This window comes from Sphaeramia orbicularis, chromosome 1, assembly GCF_902148855.1.
Source record: "Sphaeramia orbicularis chromosome 1, fSphaOr1.1, whole genome shotgun sequence".
Taxonomy (NCBI): Eukaryota; Metazoa; Chordata; class Actinopteri; order Kurtiformes; family Apogonidae; genus Sphaeramia; species Sphaeramia orbicularis.
The window spans coordinates 7919049-7943397 of NC_043957.1; the positions used below are offsets into that span (position 1 = coordinate 7919049).

Sequence of the window (24349 nt, forward strand, 5' to 3'; positions counted from 1 at the left end):
TCCTCCGCGTCGAGAGGGGCCAGCTGAGGTGGCTCGGGCATCTGTTTCGGATGCCTCCTGGACGCCTCCCTGGGGAGGTGTTCCGGGCATGTCCCACCGGGAGGAGACCTCGGGGAAGACCCAGGACACGTTGGAGAGACTATGTCTCTCGGCTGGCCTGGGAACGCCTCGGGATCCCCCCGGAAGAGCTGGAGGAGGAGTCTGGGGAGAGGGAAGTCTGGGCATCCCTGCTTAGACTGTTACCCCCGCGACCCGGCCCCGGATAAGCGGAAGAGAATGGATGGATGGATCTTTTCTCTTCTTCTTCGTCGTATTCAAATAAATCCCAGACAGGACTCTGCTGCTTTCTCCCAACTTTAGTCTCCATGTTTCCAGGTAGAGTGGGGACCAGAAGACGACTGGAAACCACAAGTGACGGACCGCCAAGTGTTGTATGGTGACAGCAGAGAAAATTGCTAGAGCAAAATAAATCGATTTTGTATAAATCCGACATTGACAAAGACGAAAACGAAGGGAATTTTATCCATAATTTTTATCCGTTTTCATTAGTTTTGTAAACACACAATATACTTTCAGTTAGTTATTGTTTTTTTCTTTTAATTATAGTTTTTATTTATTTCAGTTAACGAAAATGTTTTTACAATTCTAGTTTTCGTCATTTCGTTAGTTTTCGTTCACGATAATAACCTTGGTCCATCCTCAGTCCAAAAACAAACACTGAACAGATCTGAGAAGAAGAAACGAAACAAACTGAACCAAAGTAGGAGAGGTTTAAGATCTGACATCAAACTGTTTGTGAGGACGTTCTGATGGAATCTGAAAACCATCAGTCAAACATCTGGAACAGTTTGGACACATGAACTATAGAGAAGCACAGGTTCAGGGTTATAGACGGAACCAATGAGGAAGGAATCTACAGATAGTTTAGCAGCAGCTGGAGGGTTCAGATTCAAGCTGTCTGAACTATTAGAGTCCAAATACACAAAAAACTGAAGCACTGACTAAGAACAGAGGGTTTAGACAAATATGAACCATTTAATGGATAGTTTGTAAATGTCAATATTTTCATGTACTCGTGCATTTTTTAAACATTTGTAGTTGTGATTATTTATAGGTTTAGATCAGGGTTCTCAAACTCCACTGACCTGGGGGCTGCTGGAGGTCCAGTCTGGGTCAGGCTGGGCCGCATTAAGTATTCCACAAAAAAAGGCTTTCTTTACTTTACTTGCAGCTAGAAACATGCACTTTTGGATGAACTGGCTTTCTTTGGACGTCTTTCCGGCCCTTCTTTAGACGTCTTTCCGGCCCTTCTTTAGACATCTTTCTGGCCCTTCTTTAGAGGTCTTTCCGGCCCTTCTTTAGACGTCTTTCCGGCCCTTCTTTAGACGTCTTTCTGGCCCTTCTTTAGACGTCTTTCCGGCCCTTCTTTAGACGTCTTTCCGGCCCTTCTTTAGACATCTTTCCGGCCCTTCTTTAGACATCTTTCCGGCCCTTCTTTAGACGTCTTTCTGGCCCTTCTTTAGACGTCTTTCCGGCCCTTCTTTAGAGGTCTTTCCGGCCCTTCTTTAGAGGTCTTTCCGGCCCTTCTTTGGACATCTTTCCGGCCCTTCTTTAGACGTCTTTCCGGCCCTTCTTTAGACATCTTTCCGGCCCTTCTTTAGACGTCTTTCTGGCCCTTCTTTAGACATCTTTCCGGCCCTTCTTTAGACGTCTTTCTGGCCCTTCTTTGGATGTCTTTCTGGCCCTTCTTTAGACATCTTTCCGGCCCTTCTTTGGACATCTTTCCGGCCCTTCTTTGGACATCTTGCCAGCCCTTCTTCGGACATCTCTCCGGCACTTCTTTGGACGTCTTTCTGGCCCTTCTTTGGACGTCTTTCCAGCCCTACCAATCATCTCCCTCACCACATAGCTGCTTCGACTGCTTCATTCTCTTTGTTTGCTTTCTTGACTAAATCTTGTTTCCTCAATAGACATTTTTTAACATTGGCGACCTGGTTCTTCCTCTCATCTCCCTGGTATTTTGTAAACTCCTCAGCATGTCTAGTTGAGTAATGACATCAGACGGCGGCACATTTTGAGACAGACCTGACTAGAACTGGGTGATGGCAGATATATTCCGTCCATTTGGCGTCACTCCGGAATATGTTTCAACTAAGTCACTAATGTTCATTCTTCCCCAGGTACTTCATGGTTGGCTAGCTTGACAACAAATGCCACCGGAAGCTGTCACAAGACTGTATATGGTATCCCATAAATGATAAAAAAACATCAAATAAAAGCATGGCAAGACTCAGTAAAAAGGTGCATTTGAGAACTACATGCGGGCCACACTAATGCTGTGTTTCCACTACGTGGTGCCGGCTCGACTCAACTCAACTCGACTTGGCTTTTTTGTGTTTCCATTATGAAAAAGGACCTGGAATCTGGTACCCGGTACTAGTTTTTTGGTATCACCTCCACTGAGGTTCCAAGACTGGGGATCAGATACTAAAAGGTGACGTGTAAACACTGCAGACCACTGAGTCGTCTCTGTGACCCGCTGTTTTACAAAAAACAGATGCAGAAGTTTACAGTAAATATAGCGGTAGGTTAATCCATATGATGACAGCCTGTAAAACTGCACCACAGGCGGTCGAGATTCAATCTTGGTGGCCGACGTAAAAATTCAGCATGAGCTTGATGAGACAACACACAATGAGTGAGTTTATAAGCAACTCTCATAGCAGATGACATGGAAGTAACGCAGTGCATCACTATGACATCCAGGTACTGTAAAGTTGGTAGTATCCTGTAATGGAAACGGTCTGGAATAGGACCTGGTACCAGAGTGGAGTTGAGCCGAGTCGAGCCCAGTCAAGCCGGTTCCACATAGTGGAAACGTAGCATGACACTAAACTTTGATGTCAAGAAGGGGGCCACAAAATATCACTGCGCGGGCCGTAGTTGGCCCCTAGGCCGCGAGTTTGAGACCCCTGGTTTAGATTATATTGGTGTGAAAGTGGAACCTGAACTAAAATGATGTAAACATCTTTGTTCATATAATTCTTTGTATTTCATTGGACTCATCGGTGTCTGGTTTTGGTCCACGGACCGTATGTTTGACCCCCTCATTATAGAGTATTAATAAGTTCAATATCAGCCCTAACCCAGGGTGAATCAACACCACGTACTTCCAATAATAATGTAGTTTCATACAGTGATTCTTGTTTTTAAAGCTTCATTTCAGTCCAATCACACATTAAACGCAGACGTTCTGTGACACGAACACAAACTGAATAAAGAAACAGAATCAGGTTGAAAGTCATCGAGGCAGAACCAATTAGCACTCCCACTCTGACCTTCTGCAAACACCATTTCCAGAACTGCCGTTGTGTCCCTCCATTCTGTCACTCCCAGATAAAAAGCACAACCGACGACCATTTGCATACAAATTAAAACTATTTACACCAAACGTGGTCTGGACAGACGGACAGACAAGCTGGTTCACAGACGATGATGACGGAGACGATGAAGAAACCGAGTCAAATGAGCCTGAACGGATCCGATTATTAGAACGCACACAAACGAACAAGACACACGAACAGCATAGTTAACGACTTCCACCGAAACGGGACACGACCAACTACGAATTATTTGGTTCTTACCAAGATTTAAAAAAAAAAAAAAAAACGCAGAATGAGAAACGGTCGAGTGTTCGTCAAACCAAGGTTCTTATAGTTTGGGATTTTTCACTATAGTTTAGTTTTATTTAGTTTGGACTTTTATTTTCTCTAAGTCAGTTCATTTTAATTCATTTTTCGAGCAGGTTTGTTAGTTTTTATTAGTTTAAATTTTTTTCTAAATGTTTAGTTGTAGTATTAATTGTAGTTTTGTCATATCTTTTCTCTTCTTCTCCATCGTATTCAAATAAATCCCAGACAGGACTCTGCTGCTTTCTCCTAACTTTAGTCTCCGTGTTTCCAGGTAGAGTGGGGACCAGAAGACGACTGGAAACCACAAGTGACCACAAGTGACGGACCATTAAATATCATACGATGCTGCTAGCTAAAATTGCTAGAGCGAAATAAATGAATTTCATATCAATCCGACATTGACAAAGACGAAAACGAAGGGAATTTTATCCATAATTTTTATATGTTTTAGTTAGTTTTATAAGCACGCAATACAGTTTCAGTTAATTGTGTTTTTTTTTCTTTTAATTCTAGTTTTTATTTATTTCAGTTAATGAAAATGTTTTTACAATTCTAGTTTTGGTCATTTCGTTAGTTTTCCTTAATGATAATAACCTTGGTGCCAATTATTAGGTTTAGGAGGCAATCACTTATTCACACAGAGCCATGGAGGGTTGGAAGAGGACATCCCATAATAATAAACACCTTCATTTAAAAACTGCACTTTGTGTTTGTCTAATATTTACATTACTTTGATCTGAAACATTTAAGTTCGACAAACATGTAAAAAAAATAAGAAATCAAGAAAGGGCAAACACTTTGTCATACCACTGTGTGTGTATGTATGTATGTATGTGTGTGTATATATATATATATATATATATATATATATATATATATATATATATATAAATATAGTTGGAGCAGATGGAACTGGTTGTTATTGTGTTTGCTGTTGTGCTCCATCCTGTATTTGTGCTTTCCATGGAGCACACAAACAGCCTCTCTGTTGGAAATGGAATCAGGTCCAGCTGATGCATGCTGGGAACTCATTTGGGTCATTATTATGACAGTGGACACAATAACAGAGATTACAACAGCATGTCTGTCTGTGGTAAACATGTTGGCGTTTGTCCATCCATTCTTACATCTGCCCAGGGTTCGGACTAAATCCTGGATTCAATCAGAACTAAATCAACAGTAAAGACAACCAGCACTGACACAAAGTATGGATATTTATTAAAAATGACCAAATATGAACATTTATTAACCCTTAAAGAGCCAAACATCCACCTTTAAGGGTTAAAGATGGACTTTTGGGTCTCAGGTTTAGTTTGGACTATTTCATAAATAACAGACCCAGGCTATTAGATATTATAAAATAATAATCAGGTCATATTTGGCAGCTGCTGCATTTTCAAAAAATATGAAATAGGAAATACGTATAAAAAATACTGAGAGGATGTGTGTAGAAAAGCCTGTGGTTGGAGTCCAGAGCCAACACACACATAATCCCATCTGTGATGAGGCAGAGGGGACCCAGTGTCCACACACAAACGTCCTCTTACCATTCGAAGTCGTGGGCTCTGCAGATACACGACTCAGCCGACAGGATCCGAGAGTAGTCCTTTCCCAGCATGCAATAGTTCCCAGGCCTGCGCTTCATGTAGATCTGCTTCTGGCCCATCACACACGGTTCACCCTGTCAGGACACAGAGGAGGAGCAGGAGCTCAACCAGCAACCCAGGACCGGGAGTTCAACCAGCAACCCAGGACCAGGAGTTCAACCAGCAACCCAGGACCGGGAGTTCAACCAGCAACCCAGGACCAGGAGTTCAACCAGCAACCCACGACCAAGAGTTCAACCAGCAACCCAGGACCAAGAGTTCAACCAGCAACCCAGGACCAAGAGTTCAACCAGCAACCCAGGACCGGGAGTTCAACCAGCAACCCAGGACCAAGAGTTCAACCAGCAACCCAGGACCAAGAGTTCAACCAGCAACCCAGGACCAGGAGTTCAACCAGCAACCCAGGACCAAGAGTTCAACCAGCAACCCAGGACCAGGAGTTCAACCAGCAACCCAGGACCAAGAGTTCAACCAGCAACCCAGGACCAGGAGTTCAACCAGCAACCCGCCCACCCTCGTCATGGAGACCAGTGCATGTGTGAGCCGTCGTCATGGAGACCAGTGCATGGGTGAGCCGTCGTCATGGAGACCAGTGCATGGGTGAGCCGTCGTCATGGAGACCAGTACATGTGTGAACTGTCGTCATGGAGACCAGAGCATGTGTGAGCCGTCGTCATGGAGACCGGTACATGTGCTGTCATGGAGACCAGTACATGTGTGAGCCATCGTCATGGAGACCAGTGCACGTGTGAGCCATCGTCATGGAAACCAGTGCATGTGTGAGTGGTCGTCATGGAGACCAGTGCACGTGTGAGGGGTCGTCATGGAGACCAGTGCATGTGTGAGCGGTTGTCATGGAGACCAGTGCATGTGTGAGCGGTCGTCATGGAGACCAGTGCACGAGTGAATGCTGGGATGTCAGGGTACCTGGTTATGCAGGTGCCAGGTCTGATAGTCTTCTTCTGTGCATTTCCTGCTGAAGATGGACTTATAATCGATCTTGATGAGCTGCCATTCGGAGCGGTGACTGAAGTGTCCGAAAAAGCTGAGGAGATAAAACAGTATTGAGTTAAGATTAAATATCAAAATAGGAATGGAAATTATTCACATTTCCATTTGTCTGAATAATGTAAGTTTGTTTCTGTTAACCCTCTGGTGTCCAGGTGAGTATATTAAACACACTTTAACCCTCTGGTGTCCAGGTGAGTATATTAAACACACGTTAACCCTCTGGTGTCCAGGTGAGTATATTAAACACACTTTAACCCTCTGGTGTCCAGGTGAGTATATTAAACACACTTTAACCCTCTGGTGTCCATCCATAGGTTCTTTCATTATGTTAGTGCTAAAGGAAGAAGAAATCCCACCAAATCTGTTCAAGTTATTGCAGACACACCAATGTGGAAGTGTCATCAGATTTTGAATTATAAAAGACATTGAATTTGAAGCACTGAGATTTTTTGCACTGAAATTAAGTATCTTAATTTTTTTTGGCTTCGAAATTAAGTATCTGCCTTTTTTTTGCACTGAAATTAAGTATCTGAATTGTTTGTCTCTGAATTCAACTATGTTCATAAATTTAGAATTTAAAAAATTCAGATGCAATAAATTCAGATGCAATAAATTCAGGTGCCAACATTCAGATACTTAATTTCAGTGCAAAAAAAAAAAAAATCAGTTTTAGAAATTCAGTAGCTTTTATAATTCAAAATCTGATGACACAGATTTACTTCCATACACCAAGGAGCTCCGACGGCGGTGTTCAGGGTCAAACCAACTCCATTTGTGGATATAGTAATGCCCATGTTGGAGCGTGTGTGTGTGTGTGTGTGTGTGTTTATGGGATGTTTGGACTTACGTCATGATCTGGTTGTCGGCCCCCGCCTCCACCAGGACGCCGTCCACAAACAGAGGCACCGTGGAGAAGCTGTGTTGGGTCCACTGCCTGCCCTCGTCGAAGCTGACCCTGTGTACGATGAGTGTCAGAGTGGGTTATGATCACACACACACACACACACACATACACACACACACACACACACACACACTAAACAAACACACACACAGATAGAACCCACACTGTTTAAAGAACACATGGAACCAGGGAGTGTTCTAGTGTCAGACAGAACAGGAGAGTGTATGAGGGGTCCAGGAAAAGACTACAGAGGAGGAGGAGGAGGAGAAGGAGGAGGAGGAGGAAGAGGAGAAGGAAGAGGAGGAAGAGGAAGAGGAAGAGGAGGAGGAGGAGGAGAGGAGGAAGAGGAGGAGGAGGAGGAGAGGAGGAAGAGGAAGACGAAGAGGAGGAGGAGGAGGAGAGGAGGAAGAGGAGGAGGAGGAGGAGAGGAGGAAGAGGAAGAGGAGGAGGAGGAGGAGAGGAGGAAGAGGAGGAGGAGGAGGAGAGGAGGAAGAGGAAGAGGAAGAGGAGGAGGAGGAGGAGAGGAGGAAGAGGAAGAAGAGGAAGAGGAGAAGGAAGAGGAAGACGAAGAGGAGGAGGGAAGCAGGAGGAAGCAGAAAAGGAACACCTGGACAGCTTCGATCACAGGTTGGGGGTGGGGCTTAGGTTGGGGGGTGGGGCTTCTCTAGACTGACTGTGATCACTGTCAGTGCTGAACTAAAAACATGGAGCAGAACCCTCCCACAAACCACCTGTCAGTTTGCCTAAAGCTCCGCCCACAGCCAGTACAGTACATACTTTAGCCCACATACTTTAGTCCATATACTTTAGTCCATATACTTTAGTCCACATACTTTAGTCCATATACTTTAGCCCACATACTTTAGCCCACATACTTTAGTCCATATACTTTAGCCCACATACTTTAGTCCACATACTTTAGCCCACATACTTTAGTCCATATACTTTAGTCCATATACTTTAGCCCACATACTTTAGTCCATATACTTTAGTCCACATACTTTAGCCCACATACTTTAGCCCACATACTTTAGTCCATATACTTTAGTCCATATACTTTAGTCCACATACTTTAGCCCACATACTTTAGTCCATATACTTTAGTCCACATACTTTAGCCCACATACTTTAGTCCACATACTTTAGTCCATATACTTTAGTCCACATACTTTAGTCCACATACTTTAGTCCATATACTTTAGTCCACATACTTTAGTCCATATACTTTAGTCCACATACTTTAGTCCACATACTTCAGTCCATATACTTTAGTCCACATACCTTAGCCCACATACTTTAGTCCACATACCTTAGCCCACATACTTTAGTCCATATACTTTAGTCCACATACTTTAGTCCATATACTTTAGTCTATATACTTTAGCCCACATACCTTAGCCCACATACTTTAGTCCATATACTTTAGTCCCCATACTTTAGCCCACATACTTTAGTCAATATACTTTAGTCCACATACTTTAGTCCATATACTTTAGTCCACATACTTTAGTCCACATACTTTAGCCCATATACTTTAGTCTATATACTTTAGCCCACATACTTTAGCCCACATACTTTAGTCCATATACTTGAATCTATATACTTTAGTCCACATACTTTAGCCCACATACTTTAGTCTATATACTTTAGCCCACATACTTTAGTCCACATACTTTAGTCTATATACTTTAGCCCACATACTTTAGTCCATATACTTGAGTCTATATACTTTAGTCCACATACTTTAACCCACATACTTTAGTCAATATACTTTAGTCCATATACTTTAGTCCACATACTTTAGCCCACATACTTTAGTCCATATACTTTAGTCCACATACTTCAGCCCACATACTTTAGTCCATATACTTTAGCCCACATACTTTAGTCCATATACTTTAGTCCATATACTTTAATCCATATACTTTAGCCCACATACTTTAGCCCACATACTTTAGCCCACATACTTTAGTCCATATACTTTAGTCCACATACTTTAGCCCACATACTTTAGTCCATATACTTTAGTCCACATACTTTAGCCCACATACTTTAGTCCACATACTTTAGTCCATATACTTTAGTCCATATACTTTAGTCCACATACTTTAGTCCATATACTTTAGTCCACATACTTTAGTCCACATACTTCAGTCCATATACTTTAGTCCACATACCTTAGCCCACATACTTTAGTCCACATACCTTAGCCCACATACTTTAGTCCATATACTTTAGCCCACATACTTTAGTCCACATACTTTAGTCCATATAATTTAGTCCACATACTTTAGTCCACATACTTTAGTCCATATACTTTAGTCCACATACTTTAGTCCATATACTTTAGTCCACATACTTTAGTCCACATACTTCAGTCCATATACTTTAGTCCACATACCTTAGCCCACATACTTTAGTCCACATACCTTAGCCCACATACTTTAGTCCATATACTTTAGTCCACATACTTTAGTCCATATACTTTAGTCTATATACTTTAGCCCACATACCTTAGCCCACATACTTTAGTCCATATACTTTAGTCCCCATACTTTAGCCCACATACTTTAGTCAATATACTTTAGTCCACATACTTTAGTCCATATACTTTAGTCCACATACTTTAGTCCACATACTTTAGCCCATATACTTTAGTCTATATACTTTAGCCCACATACTTTAGCCCACATACTTTAGTCCATATACTTGAATCTATATACTTTAGCCCACATACTTTAGTCTATATACTTTAGCCCACATACTTTAGTCCACATACTTTAGTCTATATACTTTAGCCCACATACTTTAGTCCATATACTTGAGTCTATATACTTTAGTCCACATACTTTAGCCCACATACTTTAGTCAATATACTTTAGTCCATATACTTTAGTCCACATACTTTAGCCCACATACTTTAGTCAATATACTTTAGCCCATATACTTTAGTCTATATACTTTAGCCCACATACTTTAGCCCACATACTTTAGTCCATATACTTGAGTCTATATACTTTAGTCCACATACTTTAGCCCACATACTTTAGTCTATATACTTTAGCCCACATACTTTAGTCCACATACTTTAGTCTATATACTTTAGCCCACATACTTTAGTCCACATACTTCAGTCCATATACTTTAGTCCACATACCTTAGCCCACATACTTTAGTCCACATACCTTAGCCCACATACTTTAGTCCACATACCTTAGCCCACATACTTTAGTCCATATACTTTAGTCCACATACTTTAGTCCATATACTTTAGTCTATATACTTTAGCCCACATACCTTAGCCCACATACTTTAGTCCATATACTTTAGTCCCCATACTTTAGCCCACATACTTTAGTCAATATACTTTAGTCCACATACTTTAGTCCATATACTTTAGTCCACATACTTTAGTCCACATACTTTAGCCCATATACTTTAGTCTATATACCTTAGCCCACATACTTTAGTCCATATACTTGAATCTATATACTTTAGTCCACATACTTTAGCCCACATACTTTAGTCTATATACTTTAGCCCACATACTTTAGTCTATATACTTTAGCCCACATACTTTAGTCCATATACTTGAGTCTATATACTTTAGTCCACATACTTTAGCCCACATACTTTAGTCAATATACTTTAGTCCATATACTTTAGTCCACATACTTTAGTCCACATACTTTAGCCCATATACTTTAGTCTATATACTTTAGCCCACATACTTTAGCCCACATACTTTAGTCCATATACTTGAGTCTATATACTTTAGTCCACATACTTTAGCCCACATACTTTAGTCTATATACTTTAGCCCACATACTTTAGCCCACATACTTTAGTCCACATACTTTAGTCTATATACTTTAGCCCACATACTTTAGTCTATATACTTGAGTCTATATACTTTAGTCCACATACTTTAGCCCACATACTTTAGTCTATATACTTTAGCCCACATACTTTAGCCCACATACTTTAGTCCACATACTTTAGTCTATATACTTTAGCCCACATACTTTAGTCTATATACTTGAGTCTATATACTTTAGTCCACATACGTTTGCTTGTGTCCAACAGATGCACAGGCTTGTCTTCTGTCTGTTTTTGTTTTTTTCTTTTTTTTTTTTTTGTCTTAAATTGGGGGAGTCAAACCCCAGCAGGACAGGACACACTTCACTGGCTCTAAAACTAATTTCAAAATTGTTCCAACAGCAATTGGAGAACAGATCTGGTCTCACTTGGATTAGTCTGCACTGAGGCAAAGTGGAGGCAGTGCTTTGGCAGCAGGAAGTGGTATTGAAAACACTAAAGGAAGGGAGGGGTCTGGGGGGGGGGGTGTCTGAGTGGCTGGCTGTTAATGATAAGTGCCTGGAAAACAAAAGAAACAGCTGTCAGATTCCAGGGGGGTCAAACATACGGCCTGTGGACCAAAGCTGGACCATCACAGGGTCCGACACCTAGACCACCACAGGGTCCAACACCTGGACCACCACAGGGTCCAACACCTGGACCACCACAGGGTCTGACACCTAGAATATTACAGGGCCCAACACCTGGACCACCACAGTGTCTAACCCCTAGACCACCACAGTGTCTAACCCCTAGACCACCACAGTGTCTAACCCCTAGACCACCACAGGGTCCAACACCTAGACCACCACAGTGTCTAACCCCTAGACCACCACAGTGTCTAACCCCTAGACCACCACAGGGTCCAACACCTAGACCACCACAGTGTCTAACCCCTAGACCACCACAGGGTCCAGGTCAACAGTTCAGTTCAGGACAGAAAGACAAATATGAGCTCCAGTAAAAGACTAGTATTAACAGGTGTCAGTCACAAGCCCCGCCCCTCACACAACAAACCCCGCCCCCTCACATGTATTTGTATGTTATGTTGTCATGGATCCAGCTGATGTCATCATATCTATGCATGTGCTGATGTCATATCAACTGCCTCTATGTGTAATAATAATACTAATAATAATGATAATAATAATAATAATAAATTTTATTTATAGGTTCCTTTCAGGTCACTCAGGGTCACAACACAAAGTAGTTAAAATAAATAAAACACAATTAAAATGACACACACACACACACACACACACACATATAAAACAGATAAAATGGCAGCGGACAAAAGTGAAATTATGGAACTGAGCAGGTCTGTCTGAATAAATAAGTGGGAAGTCTGAAGGAAAATGAAACAAAATTGATGTTTTTATAGACATCTGAAATTCCATCCATTAGAAATAAATGGAAAAAAAGGATTTAAAAATTCATTTTAAAAAATGTGAACTTTGACCTACTTTTACCAAATATAATCACATCTATTCTGGGTTATTAGAATAGGTCTGAATTCAACCCACAGATTTACTGATAAAGTGTAAACAAACAAACAAACAAACTGAACCAAAAATAATAATAACCTATAAACAATCACAACTACAAAAGTTACACGACAATATTTACATTTACAAACTATCCTTTCATAAAAAATATGAATAACTTCAACAAATATGAACCAGAACTGTCTTAAGAGACTTAATTTTGTGAAAGTTTCTCAAGTTTTTGTTCATTTTTGTGCATGTTTTGTTTTTCTTATTGTTTAATTTGATCATATTTTTTGGCTTTATTTCAATTTCTGTTCATTTTGTATATGTTTCTCAAATATTTGTTCATTTTTGTACAAGTGTTCCTCCTATTCTTTATGTTATTCATATTTGGGTTTTTTTGTCTGTTAATTGTGTTGATGTTTGTCTTCTTCTTTGTCTTTGTTTGTCTTCTACTTCTCAAAATGACTAAATGTTGTGTGTATTTGTAGACCCACTGTGGTCTGTTAGTTATAATAAACTGAGGCAGAACATTATTAAAACTGCAGTTTATTCATGTTTTTCACATTTTTTAAAGGATAGTTTGCAGATGTGAATATTTTCACTGTGTAATTTTACTTTTGTCACTCTTAAACACAGATAAAGTTGGGAGTTGGTATTATTTATAGGTTATTATTTGAGTTTTATTCATAGTACTGTCCTGGTTCTGACCCACTTCAGATCATACTGGTCTGAATGTGGAACCTGATCTAACATGAGCTGGACGTCCCTGGTCTAAGAGGTCCAGGGTTAGATGAACTTAAGTGGAGGTTCTCCGGTGGACGTACCACAGGTGTCTGGTGGGAACAGACGGTTGTTTGACAGCCACCAGGGCGCCGCCTTTGTCCAGAAACCAGATATTGTGCTCCTCTTCAAAAATCTGCAACACATCGGAATAAAAGGCACGTCTCATTATTAGAAAAAACACAGAAAAAACAGAGAAAACCCACTGAACCCTTTCCTGTCCAGTGTTCTCCAGCTGTTCTCCTGTATATGCATGGTTCTGGTTCATGGTGGTGGTTCTGGTTCTGGTTTCATGGTGGTGGTTCTGGTTTCATGGTGGTTCTGGTTCTGTTTCATGGTGGTGGTTCTGGTTTCATGGTGGTTCTGGTTCTGTTTCATGGTGGTGGTTCTAGTTCTGTTTCATCATGGTGGTTCTGGTTCATGGTGGTGGTTCTGGTTCTGGTTTCATGGTGGTGGTTCTGGTTTCATGGTGGTGGTTCTGGTTCTATTTCATGGTGGTGGTTCTGGTTCTGTTTCATCATGGTGGTTCTGGTTCGTGGTGGTGGTTTTGGTTCTGGTTCATGGTGGTTCTGGTTGTGGTTTCATGGTGGTGGGTCTGGTTCTGGTTCATGGTGGTGGTTCTGGTTCTGGTTCATGGTGGTGGACTGATGCTGTTTAACACTCACCTGTCTCCAGCTATTTCCTGCGTCAGATGATACGAACATTCCGACGTTGTTGTAGGACAGCTCCGATCCGATGTTCCCTGAAACACCCACAGAATGTGTGACAAACAGAACCCAGTGAAACTTTTGGTTCTAGGCCAAATGTTAAATGTGTCAGTGTGTATTTTGCACTCACGTGGTAGAAGGGTGTTAGTGTAGGAATTTAACACTGTTTATTCACACCCTGACCCCAGTCATACCCTGACCCTAACCCACATGTGGGTTCAACACTCACCAACAGACAAACCAAACCTGTACAGAACTCACATTCCCACAATGCACTGAGCCACAACATTTCTGTAAACTTAAGGGTTCTCCATCTTTTCAGTCTTCGTATAAACTTTTATAGAATAAAACCAGTCCTGGTAGTCTGCCCCCCTCCCAGTCTAATAACAGATACTAACTCCATACATGTGGAACTGGGTTTTCTCACCTGTGGCCACGATGATCCCTGGAGCTGAGCTCTTGGTGGAGATGGTTCCGGACAGGTAGGGGTTCTCCGACATTTGCAGTTGAAGATGGAGTGAACAGAACGGCTGGAGGTGAGAAGAACAGAGTCCACTTTATTCAGGGGGTTGGTCCAAGTCCAACCGGTACCAACAGGACTGGACTCTGGAACTGGTGTAGGTTCAGGTCAGACCGGTACCAACAGGTCCAGAGTCTGGAACTGGTGTTGGTTCAGGTTCAATACCACAACACAGAACCGCAACGAAGGACAGTCTGGGTCTGATTATAGAAAGAACCATAAAGAACCACAACCACAACCAGAACCAGGACCAGAGTCAGAACCAGAATCAAAACCAGAATACTTTATTTATCCCAGGGCTAAATTATTGGGTTTTACAGTCAAGTAAAAATAAAAACTAACAGGAAAGAAATGATCGGTACAACTGAAAAAAATTAAACTATGAAAAAATTTACATTTACAAACTGTCCTTTCACGATAAAATGTGAATAAATAAATAAATAAAACCAAACGTAACCATCCTGACATGTGGAACTGTTCCAGTTATGAACTGTTTGGTTCCGTTGTAGATCCACTGGCTTCTGTACGCTGGAAATAATAACCTCAGATGTTATTATATTAAATTATACAAATTGTTCTAATTTGAGTTCCAAACTCCAACATTTTCATCATATTCTGCCTGTTTCCACATGTTTGTAGAACACTGTGTGTAAATGTACATGTATAAATGATAAATTGAGGCAGAATATTATTAAAATTGGACTATTTTTTCTATTTTTTCGCATGAAATGTCACTTTTTTCAGGTTATTCTCATCTTTGTTGTAAAATGTAAATGTTTTCATAATTTAACATTTTCTTTTTTTTACTAAAATAAACAGTAAAACTTGTAGTTGTCATTATTTATATGTGAGTTTAGGTTCTGGTTCTGTCTGTCAGCTGGGTCCTGTTCTGATCCGGTTCTGGTTCTGTCTGTCAGTGGAGGCGGGTCTTCCAGGTGTGATGTGTTCATTAGTGCGATGGTGTCCTGTGATTGGCCAGTTCAGTCCCAGTGCCTTCATGTCCTTCCAGCACATGCACAGACTCACTCACACACACACACACACACACACACTCAGACGCTGCTTGTGCTTCACACTTTAATGCTAATTCCATCAGTGTGTGTATTAATGAGAGATTAAATATAATTAAGTCCGTTTTGTTCAGGAGTCTAATTAATCTGGTTGGTTTTGTTTTTGTTCCAACAACCATTTTCACATAAAAGATTCACGTTGTTTTTCCTCTGTCATCACTGTGTCGATCAAAACAGAAACTAAAGCAGATGTTGAATACGAACGGGATCAGCATTAGAATAAAAACAGTCATACAAATATTTGAAAATATATACAAATTAAAAAAAAAAAATATATATATATATATATATATATATATATATATATAAATGAAATTTATACAAATAATGCAAAATATAAAAATATATATGAAAATATATACAAATAATATTACACTATACCTAAATCAGTGTTTCCCCACCACTGTGCTGTGGGGCATAAGTGTGATGTGGGAAATCCTCAGTTGTGCCGTGGAACATCATCCAGTTTCATCTGACTGGTGCTATAAGCGAGCAGCGTGATATAAACATGTACAACTGCACGCGCCAATGATCCACTCTACAACAACGGTTTCCCTTTGCAAAGTGAAAATGAAAGTGAACTAGCCCCGATGCGGTGCGTTCTGTTGATAAAGCCCCCCTCACTAGTGATGTGCAGACCCATGGATCAGGTTGGGGTGGGGGGCATATGCCTTTATTATACGGATCTCAATCCGTAAGCTGGGGTTCCGTCCAAGGGGTCGCTGATGCACCCCTCTCAGCTTTCTCGTTGCAAACGCTCCACGTCTTTCTGTAATTCTTACAAGAATATCAGCTTTGTGTTCAACTGAACTAGATTTGAGACTAGATCTGCATCATATTTCAATAAATATACTTTTTCTGACATTTTTGTTTGGCGGTGTGCCTTGTGATTTTTCTAATGTAAAATATGTGCCACAGCTCAAAACAGGTTGGAAACACTGACCTAAATAATACAAACTTTAATTTTTTTTCTTTGTTTTTGTGCAAAAAATAACATTAAATTCTGAAAATATTTACATTTACAAACTATCCTGTAACAATAAAATGTGAATAACCTGAACAAACATGAACAACCTGAAATATCTGAAGAAAATTCAGCACAGTTTGAACTCTTTTCTGCCTGTTCCTCAGTGTTTAGTGTCTTTGTAGATCTGATCCATAATGCACATGGAGAAATGAGAAGTTGAGGCAGAATATTGTTAAAACTGCATTGATTTTTCTTAAGAAATTCCATTTTTTCAGGTTATTTACATGTTTTTTTGGAATAGTAAGTATTTTCATGGTTTAATGGGGTTTTTTGCACTAAAACAAAGACAAAAATGTGCAGCTGTCATTATTTCTAGGTTATTCTGTTATTATTTTACTGGTCTGGCCCACTGCAGATCAAATCAGGCTGAATGTGGAACCTGAAAGAACAGGAGTTTGAGAACCCTAACCTCTAATCTACAACTACACAAAGGTGTAAAGGATTGGACGAAATGGGACTTTTCATTGAATCTGTGAACAGTAAATGTGTAAATGTACCTGGGACCATTTCTACGTTTGTTTCTATGTTTGTTTTGCTCCTTACATTAAAACAATTTAAAAAAGCACAAAAAAAAAGTTAAAAAACCCCCCACAAAACATGGCTGAATTCTTTGCTGTAGACTTGTTGTGGATCGGTCTGTTTGTGTTTTCTATAAACTCACTAAAATGCAGTGGATGTCGTTTCCGTCCAGGTCTGCTGTGGGCGCCTGCAGGAGCCTCCAGTCCCGCCCTTTGTTGTAGGTGATGTAGGTCTTCACCTGGTTATCCTGCCTCCTGTTGGCGATCAGCATGCCTTTGATTCCTGCCACCTATAGGACACACACACACACACACACACACACACACACAGGAACAGGTTGAACCTTTAAACACTAAACCAGCAGGAGGTCTGTCTGGGAGTCGTCTCTCAGGTACTAGACTTAGTCCCTGTCTACACCGAAGCCTCATCTGTGTCAGGAGGACTTAGTCCCTGGGGGTACTAGACTTAATCCATGGGGGTCGTCTCTCAGGTACTAGACTTGGTCCCTGGAGGTACTAGACTTAGGGTGTATTCACACCAGGAAAGTCCGATAGTTCACTCGCTTTGGTCTGGACCAAATTTTTTTTTTTTTTAATTTGGTGCGGTTCGTATTCACACTGTACAGTTTTGTAAGTGGACCAAAATCTGTAAACAAAACCACGTGTGCTGAGGTCGTTCATCCATTGGACAGAAATGAGCAGTGTCCATTAAAGCGCTCAGTCCAAAGTGAAAGGACGGAATCATGGACATTTTGCTGCTGTTTTTGTTATCGTCATAGTGGTTTTTTTACAGATGCAGATGTCTGCACAAGTGTTTGAGCAGCAAGAGCGTCTGATGCAACGTCAGGTTTACAGTATTGTAGAATTCATTTCTCAATGACGAAGACACAGGGCAAGACGGCTATGGAGGACAGCGCTCATGTGTGCACATCATGTTGTGACTGTTGGTCTGACTCACACCAGACAGAACAGGTCTGAAGTGTGAATTCTGCTAGTATGTGAAAAGACTGTTCTCCAAAAGCATTACTGCTTACCTATGCGTGTCTATCCTATATCACCGTTGAGTTTAGCCAGGGACAGAATTCCTTAACGCAGGTAAAGTTTGCTGGGGATGATGAAGTCGTTTATTATTTTTTATTTCAAGCACAACAGACAAATCTAACCGTCATCCTAATCATTCTCTCGCTGAACAAGCTGAAAACATCGGAGTTTTTCTGTGTCCTTTCTGTCAGCTGTGTTATATGCACATCTGCCCAGATGTCTAAAAGGCAGCGTGTCCCTTCCAAGCTCCAAGTTTGACCACGGCTCATTTTCAGCTCCGTAGCCTATCCTCACTCTGAGCGCTTCTCTGGTAAAACTCTGTTGTCCATAATGCTCGATGCACGACGGGAGCTCGTTAGGTACAAAAAACCCAACTGTGTCGGATCAGGTCCGGTCTGCTTTCACACCTCAGACGAACCACACCAGGGTTCGTATGGAACCGCACCGAGACCACCTCTTCAACTGGTCTCGGTTCACTTGTTTGGTCTGGAACAGAGTTCGGTGGTTTTTATTCACACCAGCCCAAAAGGTCCGAACCAAGGGAGCAAATGAACTCTGGTCCGTTTTAAACGGACCAAACAAGGCAGGTGTGAATACACCCTTAGTCACTAGGAGTCGTCTCTCAGGTATTAGACTTAGTCCCTGGGGGGTCATCTCTCAGGTACTAGACTTAGTCCTCATCTACACCAAAGCCTCATCTGTGTCAGGAGGAGCGAGTCCATCCAAATGGTTGCCATGGTGACACCCCCCCCCGGCCCACCTCTGTATAAATGGCACTAATAGGCAGTACGTTTGACATTGTCATTGAAACATGGAGTTTCAGATGGATGCAGCTAACGAGGTCCTGCCGTCCTCGTCCAACCCCATCTGTCAATCACGGCTGTAATTATTTATTGCCTCCGCCTCCAGTATCACACACTGGCGTAAACAAGGAGAAGCGTCCCCAGCAGTGTGGTTTCCCCCTCCGTCCGTCCGTCCATCACTCACACCACCCACACTCTGGGTTCTGGACAAACTGAAGGACGTGGACACACATGTGGACTGCACAACACACCGGCACTGCCTCCAGAACACACTGGCACTGGCACCGCCTCCAGAACACACCGGCACCACTGCCTCCAGAACACACTGGCACTGGCACCGCCTCCAGAACACACCGGCACCGCCTCCAGAACACACTGGCACCGCCTCCAGAACACACTGGCACTGGCACCGCCTCCAGAACACACCGGCACCACTGCCTCCAGAACACACTGGCACTGGCACCGCCTCCAGAACACACCGGCACCGCCTCCAGAACACACTGGCACCGCCTCCAGAACACACTGGCACTGGCACCGCCTCCAGAACACACTGGCACCGCCTCCAGAACACACTGGCACTGGCACCGCCTCCAGAACACACTGGCACCGCCTCCAGAACACACTGGCACTGGCACCGCCTCCAGAGTACACAGGCAATGCCTCCAGAGCACACTGGCACCACCCCCAGAACACAGGCACCGCCTCCAGAACACACAGGCACCGCCTCCAAAGGAACGCACACATTTGGGCAGTTTTCTGCTCCAGTTGTGGGCTTGGTGCGGTGTCGGGTTAAAGCAGCTGTGATGTTCAGACGGAGCCCAAACTGAGACTAGAACACCATCAGACTGCAGCACACGTCAGCAGAAGACCTGCAGCTGCTGTTTAATAATGTCTGCTGTGAGTGACCGAGCACCAGGCACGTCAACACGCATCAACGCTCAAAGACTGGAAACCACCACGCACACACTTCTGTTTTCTAGATCCTTCTTTTCCAAAAAAACAGACAATTAGCAGAAAAAATCCAAAAAATGTTTAGAAATCAGGAGGGAGGTTATCAGTTAAGAGGGGAACATAAGTTCAAAATCAAAAACAGGACAACAACCTTAAAAAGTTTTTTGTATATCTATTTCTGGTGTTAAGTTATGAAACAATCTAAGTGAGGAACTGAAGCAAAGTATGAACCAAATATGAACCAGTTTAAGAAAATGTACAAAAATATTTAGTTTAGCAGTTATAATTGATAATTCTCATTACTGACTATTGTCCTTTACTCACAGATATGGAATAGGGATTAGAGGCAGAGAAGCCTATGGGAATGTATATGTGTATGTATGGAACAGTGTATATATGAATTTGTACATGTATATGTAAGTGTATGTGCAGGGGTATGTATATGTGCGTATATGCATATATGTGTATGAATGTTAATGTAGGTGTATGTGTATATGATGGTGGTGATCTATCTATCTATCTATCTATCTATCTATCTATCTATCTATCTATCTATCTATCTATCTATCTATCTATCTATCTATCTATCTATTTTTTGTTCCGTATTTAGGATGTGGATGTACTCTGTGAACCTCCTCAGATTCACAATAACATCTGTTTTTCTTTTTGGGTGATACTGGATTCAGAGCAGCGTTCCACTGTGTTGACTTCCTATTAGCATACAATGGGAAATTCTTCAGGAACACGGGGGGGCGGGGCCTATATCGGTCAGCGTTCGCAGCACAAACGGACGCTCTATGACCTGCTGTTTTACATTTTGGACAGATCTCAGCATAAACTCCATTGTGGAAAATGCAACCTTTGCAAACACAGAATAAAAGCCCAGTTTATCACAGTATTAATGTGAATTCAGTCCACAGTATCAACAGGGGGGTTAAACACGAGGCCCGTGGACCAAATGTGGTCCGCCGAAGGGTCCAATCCGGCCCACGGGATGAAGGTTCAAATAGAACACTGGGGACATGAACAGTCAAAGGGGTCCGAAGGATTTAGGTTCAGGTTCCACAGACAGAACAAAGGGATCTAAAGTAAGAACACAATCACCTGTTAAGTAATGACAAATACAAATAGAAGGGAAAAAAATAACACACTATGAAAATATTTACATTTACAAAACTGTCCTTTCACAATAAAAATGCAAATAAATACATAATAAAAACAAAGACGAACAACCTCAAATGTGTAATTTTAACAATATTCTGCCTGTTATTAAATGTTTGTGTAACGTGTGTAAATACACATGTATAAACAGAATAGAATAGAATAGAATAGAATAGAATAGAATAGAATAGAATAGAACAGTTTATTGTCATGGCACTGCACAATACAACAAAATTTAAAACCTCTTCACTTGTCATTCACTTACACACCTGCACAGGCAGATACCAAATAAATATTTAACTATATAAATTAATGAATAAATGATCAGTTGAGGCAGAATATTGTTAAAATTGCACTAATTTTTCTAGTAAAAGGTCAGTTTTTTCAGGTTTTTCACATCTGTTTTGTAAAATGTAAATATTTTCATAATTTAATGAGGGCATTTTTGTACTAAAACTAAAACTAGAACTTGTAGTTGTCATTATTTACATGTTATTCTGTCATTATTGTACTGGTTCTGACCCACTGCAGATCAAACTGGGCTGAAGGCAGAACTAGAACCACAATGAGTCCTGGTCTAGAACTGAGTCCATTTCCTCTTCCAAACCTTCCTTAACCACTCACTCATATATTATGTGTTCAGTTGGTATTTGAAAGTCAGTAAAAGCTGAACAATATGAATCTGCATAAACTGGATGGACCTGTGAACAGACGGGTTTATGGGTCAGAACCAGAACTGTGAAATAAACCTGTCTGTTCCTGTGTTCGATAAGTGCCCATGTATGATCTGTGTTCAAATATGGCCGTGTCCAAAACAAAGGTCCACATCCTCTTCAGCGTCCACATCATTCAACACCTCCAACACTCTGTATTGACAACAGTTCTCTTCACATCTTCAATCAATCATTTGAAGTCGTTAATAACACGGTGAAGATGAGACATGGATGATTTCTGATAGTGTGAACTTAAACCAATCAGGTGCTAATTGCTGCAGAGCCACCTGCTAACGGAGCTCTCAGACTGAAGAGTCTGGAGGGTTCACAGACCAACCCCCCCACCCCCGTCAGCACTCCAACAGTTGGCACAACAAAGGATCCTGATTACTCAAATTGCCCCTATCCAATCTGACTGACTCTAAAATAATCCCACTAATTTACAAGATAATTGTGCAATTTTCAGTGTGGAGAAAGCATAATTGATTTTTGAAGAGAGGAAGAAGAAGGAACAGAAGAGGAAGAGGAAGAAGGAGAAGAAGCAGATGAAGAAGAAGAAGAAGCAGAAGAAGAAGAAGGAGAAGAAGATGAACAGGAAGAAGAAGACGAAGAAGAAGAAGAAGAGAAAGAGGAAGAAGAAGAAGGAGGAGAAGACGAAGAGAAAGAAGAAGAAGATGACGACGAAGAAGAAGCAGAAGAAGAAGGAGAAAAAGACGAAGAGGAAGAAGAAGAAGAAGGAGAAAAAGATGAAGAAGATGAAGAAGAAGAAGAAGAAGAAGAAGAGGAGGAAGAAGAAGCAGAAGAAGAAGGAGAAGAAGACAAAGAGGAAGAAGAAGAAGGAGAAAAAGATGAAGAAGAAGATGAAGAAGAAGAAGACGAAGAGGAAGAAGAAGAAGGAGAAGAAGACAAAGAAGAAGATGAAGAAGAAGAAGAGGAGGTAGAAGAAGCAGAAGAAGAAGAAGCAGAAGAAGAGGTCCTCTGGTGGAACAGGACACATGGACAGAACACAGAACCACTAATGCAATATTTTTTTTAACTTCATGCAGTTATTATGTACCGTGCGAGCCCAGAATATTTTGCGCAGAAACATGCTAGTATTGCGGTGAACATGAGCCCTGTTTGAAAAAATGCGGACCCCTGCCTAATGTGCACTATTTGTTTGATTATGCGTTGAATTATACGATGGTATAATGTCGTTTTTCTGGAGGGACTGGGTAATGTCATCTGTGAAACCGGCGTGTGGTTAGGATCTGCATTCCTTTGTGACTGGTCTGTATCTGCCATCTGATTGGCTGAGTATCATCCATCGACTGTTTAGACCGGGATCAACAATAGAGCTGCAACTGAGTGACAAATGCAATTAAAAGGCCTTATCTGACACACACACACACACACACACACACACACTGTTAATTACCCTGGTGCAGTATCTGCCTTTCTTCACTCACCCAGTCCCACCTGCCAGTGGACCAATGATAAACCAACTTCATCAGGGACCGAACCAGGTGGGACTGAAGCGTTCCTGCTGTGAATGCTAATGGAAACAGATACAGGAGCCGCTAAGCTAACTGAGCTAACAAGGTCATTCAGAGTCCACAGGGGCACGGGGGAGCTCCATTAAGGATAGGGGTCAGAGGTTAAGGGTTATGGTTAAGGGTCAGGGGTTAAGGGTCAGGGTCCCTGTAGGTGACGACGCCTACCTCATACAGGTCCAACATCTGGTTCCCCCCTTGGCTGCGGGTGGTTCTGACGTTCTCCATGGCCAAGGTGAAGTAGATGCCCCTGGTGTCGGACAGGTACAGGTTGTAGGTGTCATTCTGGTTCCACTCCTGCACAGCTGCAAACACCTGCTTCTCATCAGTGCTGACGATGTGCAGGTCCTATCAGAGAAGAGCACAGTTAGGACTGGAGCAGGAGGCCACGCCCCTGTGGGAGGGGCCAGAGAAGAGCACAGGTCCTATCAGAGAAGAGCACAGTTAGGACTGGAGCAGGAGGCCACGCCCCTGTGGGAGGGGCCAGAGAAGAACACAGGTCCTATCAGAGAAGAGCACAGTTAGGACTGGAGCAGGAGGCCACACCCCCTGTGGGAGGGGCCAGAGAAGAACACAGTTAGGACTGGAGCAGGATGCCACACCCCCTGTGGGAGGGGCCAGAGAAGAACACAGTTAGGACTGGAGCAGGACGCCACGCCCCCTGTGGGAGGGGCCAACACACCAACTATGGGGGGTTATGAGTCAGATTCAACATGATGACATGTCGTTCAGGGCGGGACTATTATCAAACATGTCAAGTTGGTTTTGATTGGATGAAAAATGGCAGAGTTAGAACAGTTTTGTTTTTCATGGTGAGACGTTCAAATTCGCCGCCCCACCCCAACAGCATCAAAGAGTAGAATAGAATATAGAACATAGAATAGAATATAGAATAGAACAGAACACAGAATAGAATAGAACAGAACAGACAGATCAGAGGTTTACTGCTCATACTAAAATGTTA

The 24349-nt window shown here is 41.9% G+C and overlaps 1 protein-coding gene across 1 annotated transcript in view; it reads right to left on the reverse strand.

Annotated features, from left to right (window-relative positions):
- sorcs3a (sortilin related VPS10 domain containing receptor 3a) overlaps positions 1–24349 on the reverse strand; it is a 300707-nt gene that overhangs the window by 29598 nt on the left and 246760 nt on the right. The window contains exons 9-16 of the mRNA XM_030146568.1: positions 23554–23733; positions 17328–17474; positions 14477–14579; positions 14008–14084; positions 13387–13478; positions 7158–7265; positions 6227–6344; positions 5240–5373 (exon numbers count right to left, since the gene is read on the reverse strand). Of these exons, the coding sequence (XP_030002428.1) occupies positions 5240–5373; positions 6227–6344; positions 7158–7265; positions 13387–13478; positions 14008–14084; positions 14477–14579; positions 17328–17474; positions 23554–23733 (959 nt within the window). The remainder of the gene's footprint in view (positions 1–5239; positions 5374–6226; positions 6345–7157; positions 7266–13386; positions 13479–14007; positions 14085–14476; positions 14580–17327; positions 17475–23553; positions 23734–24349) is intronic.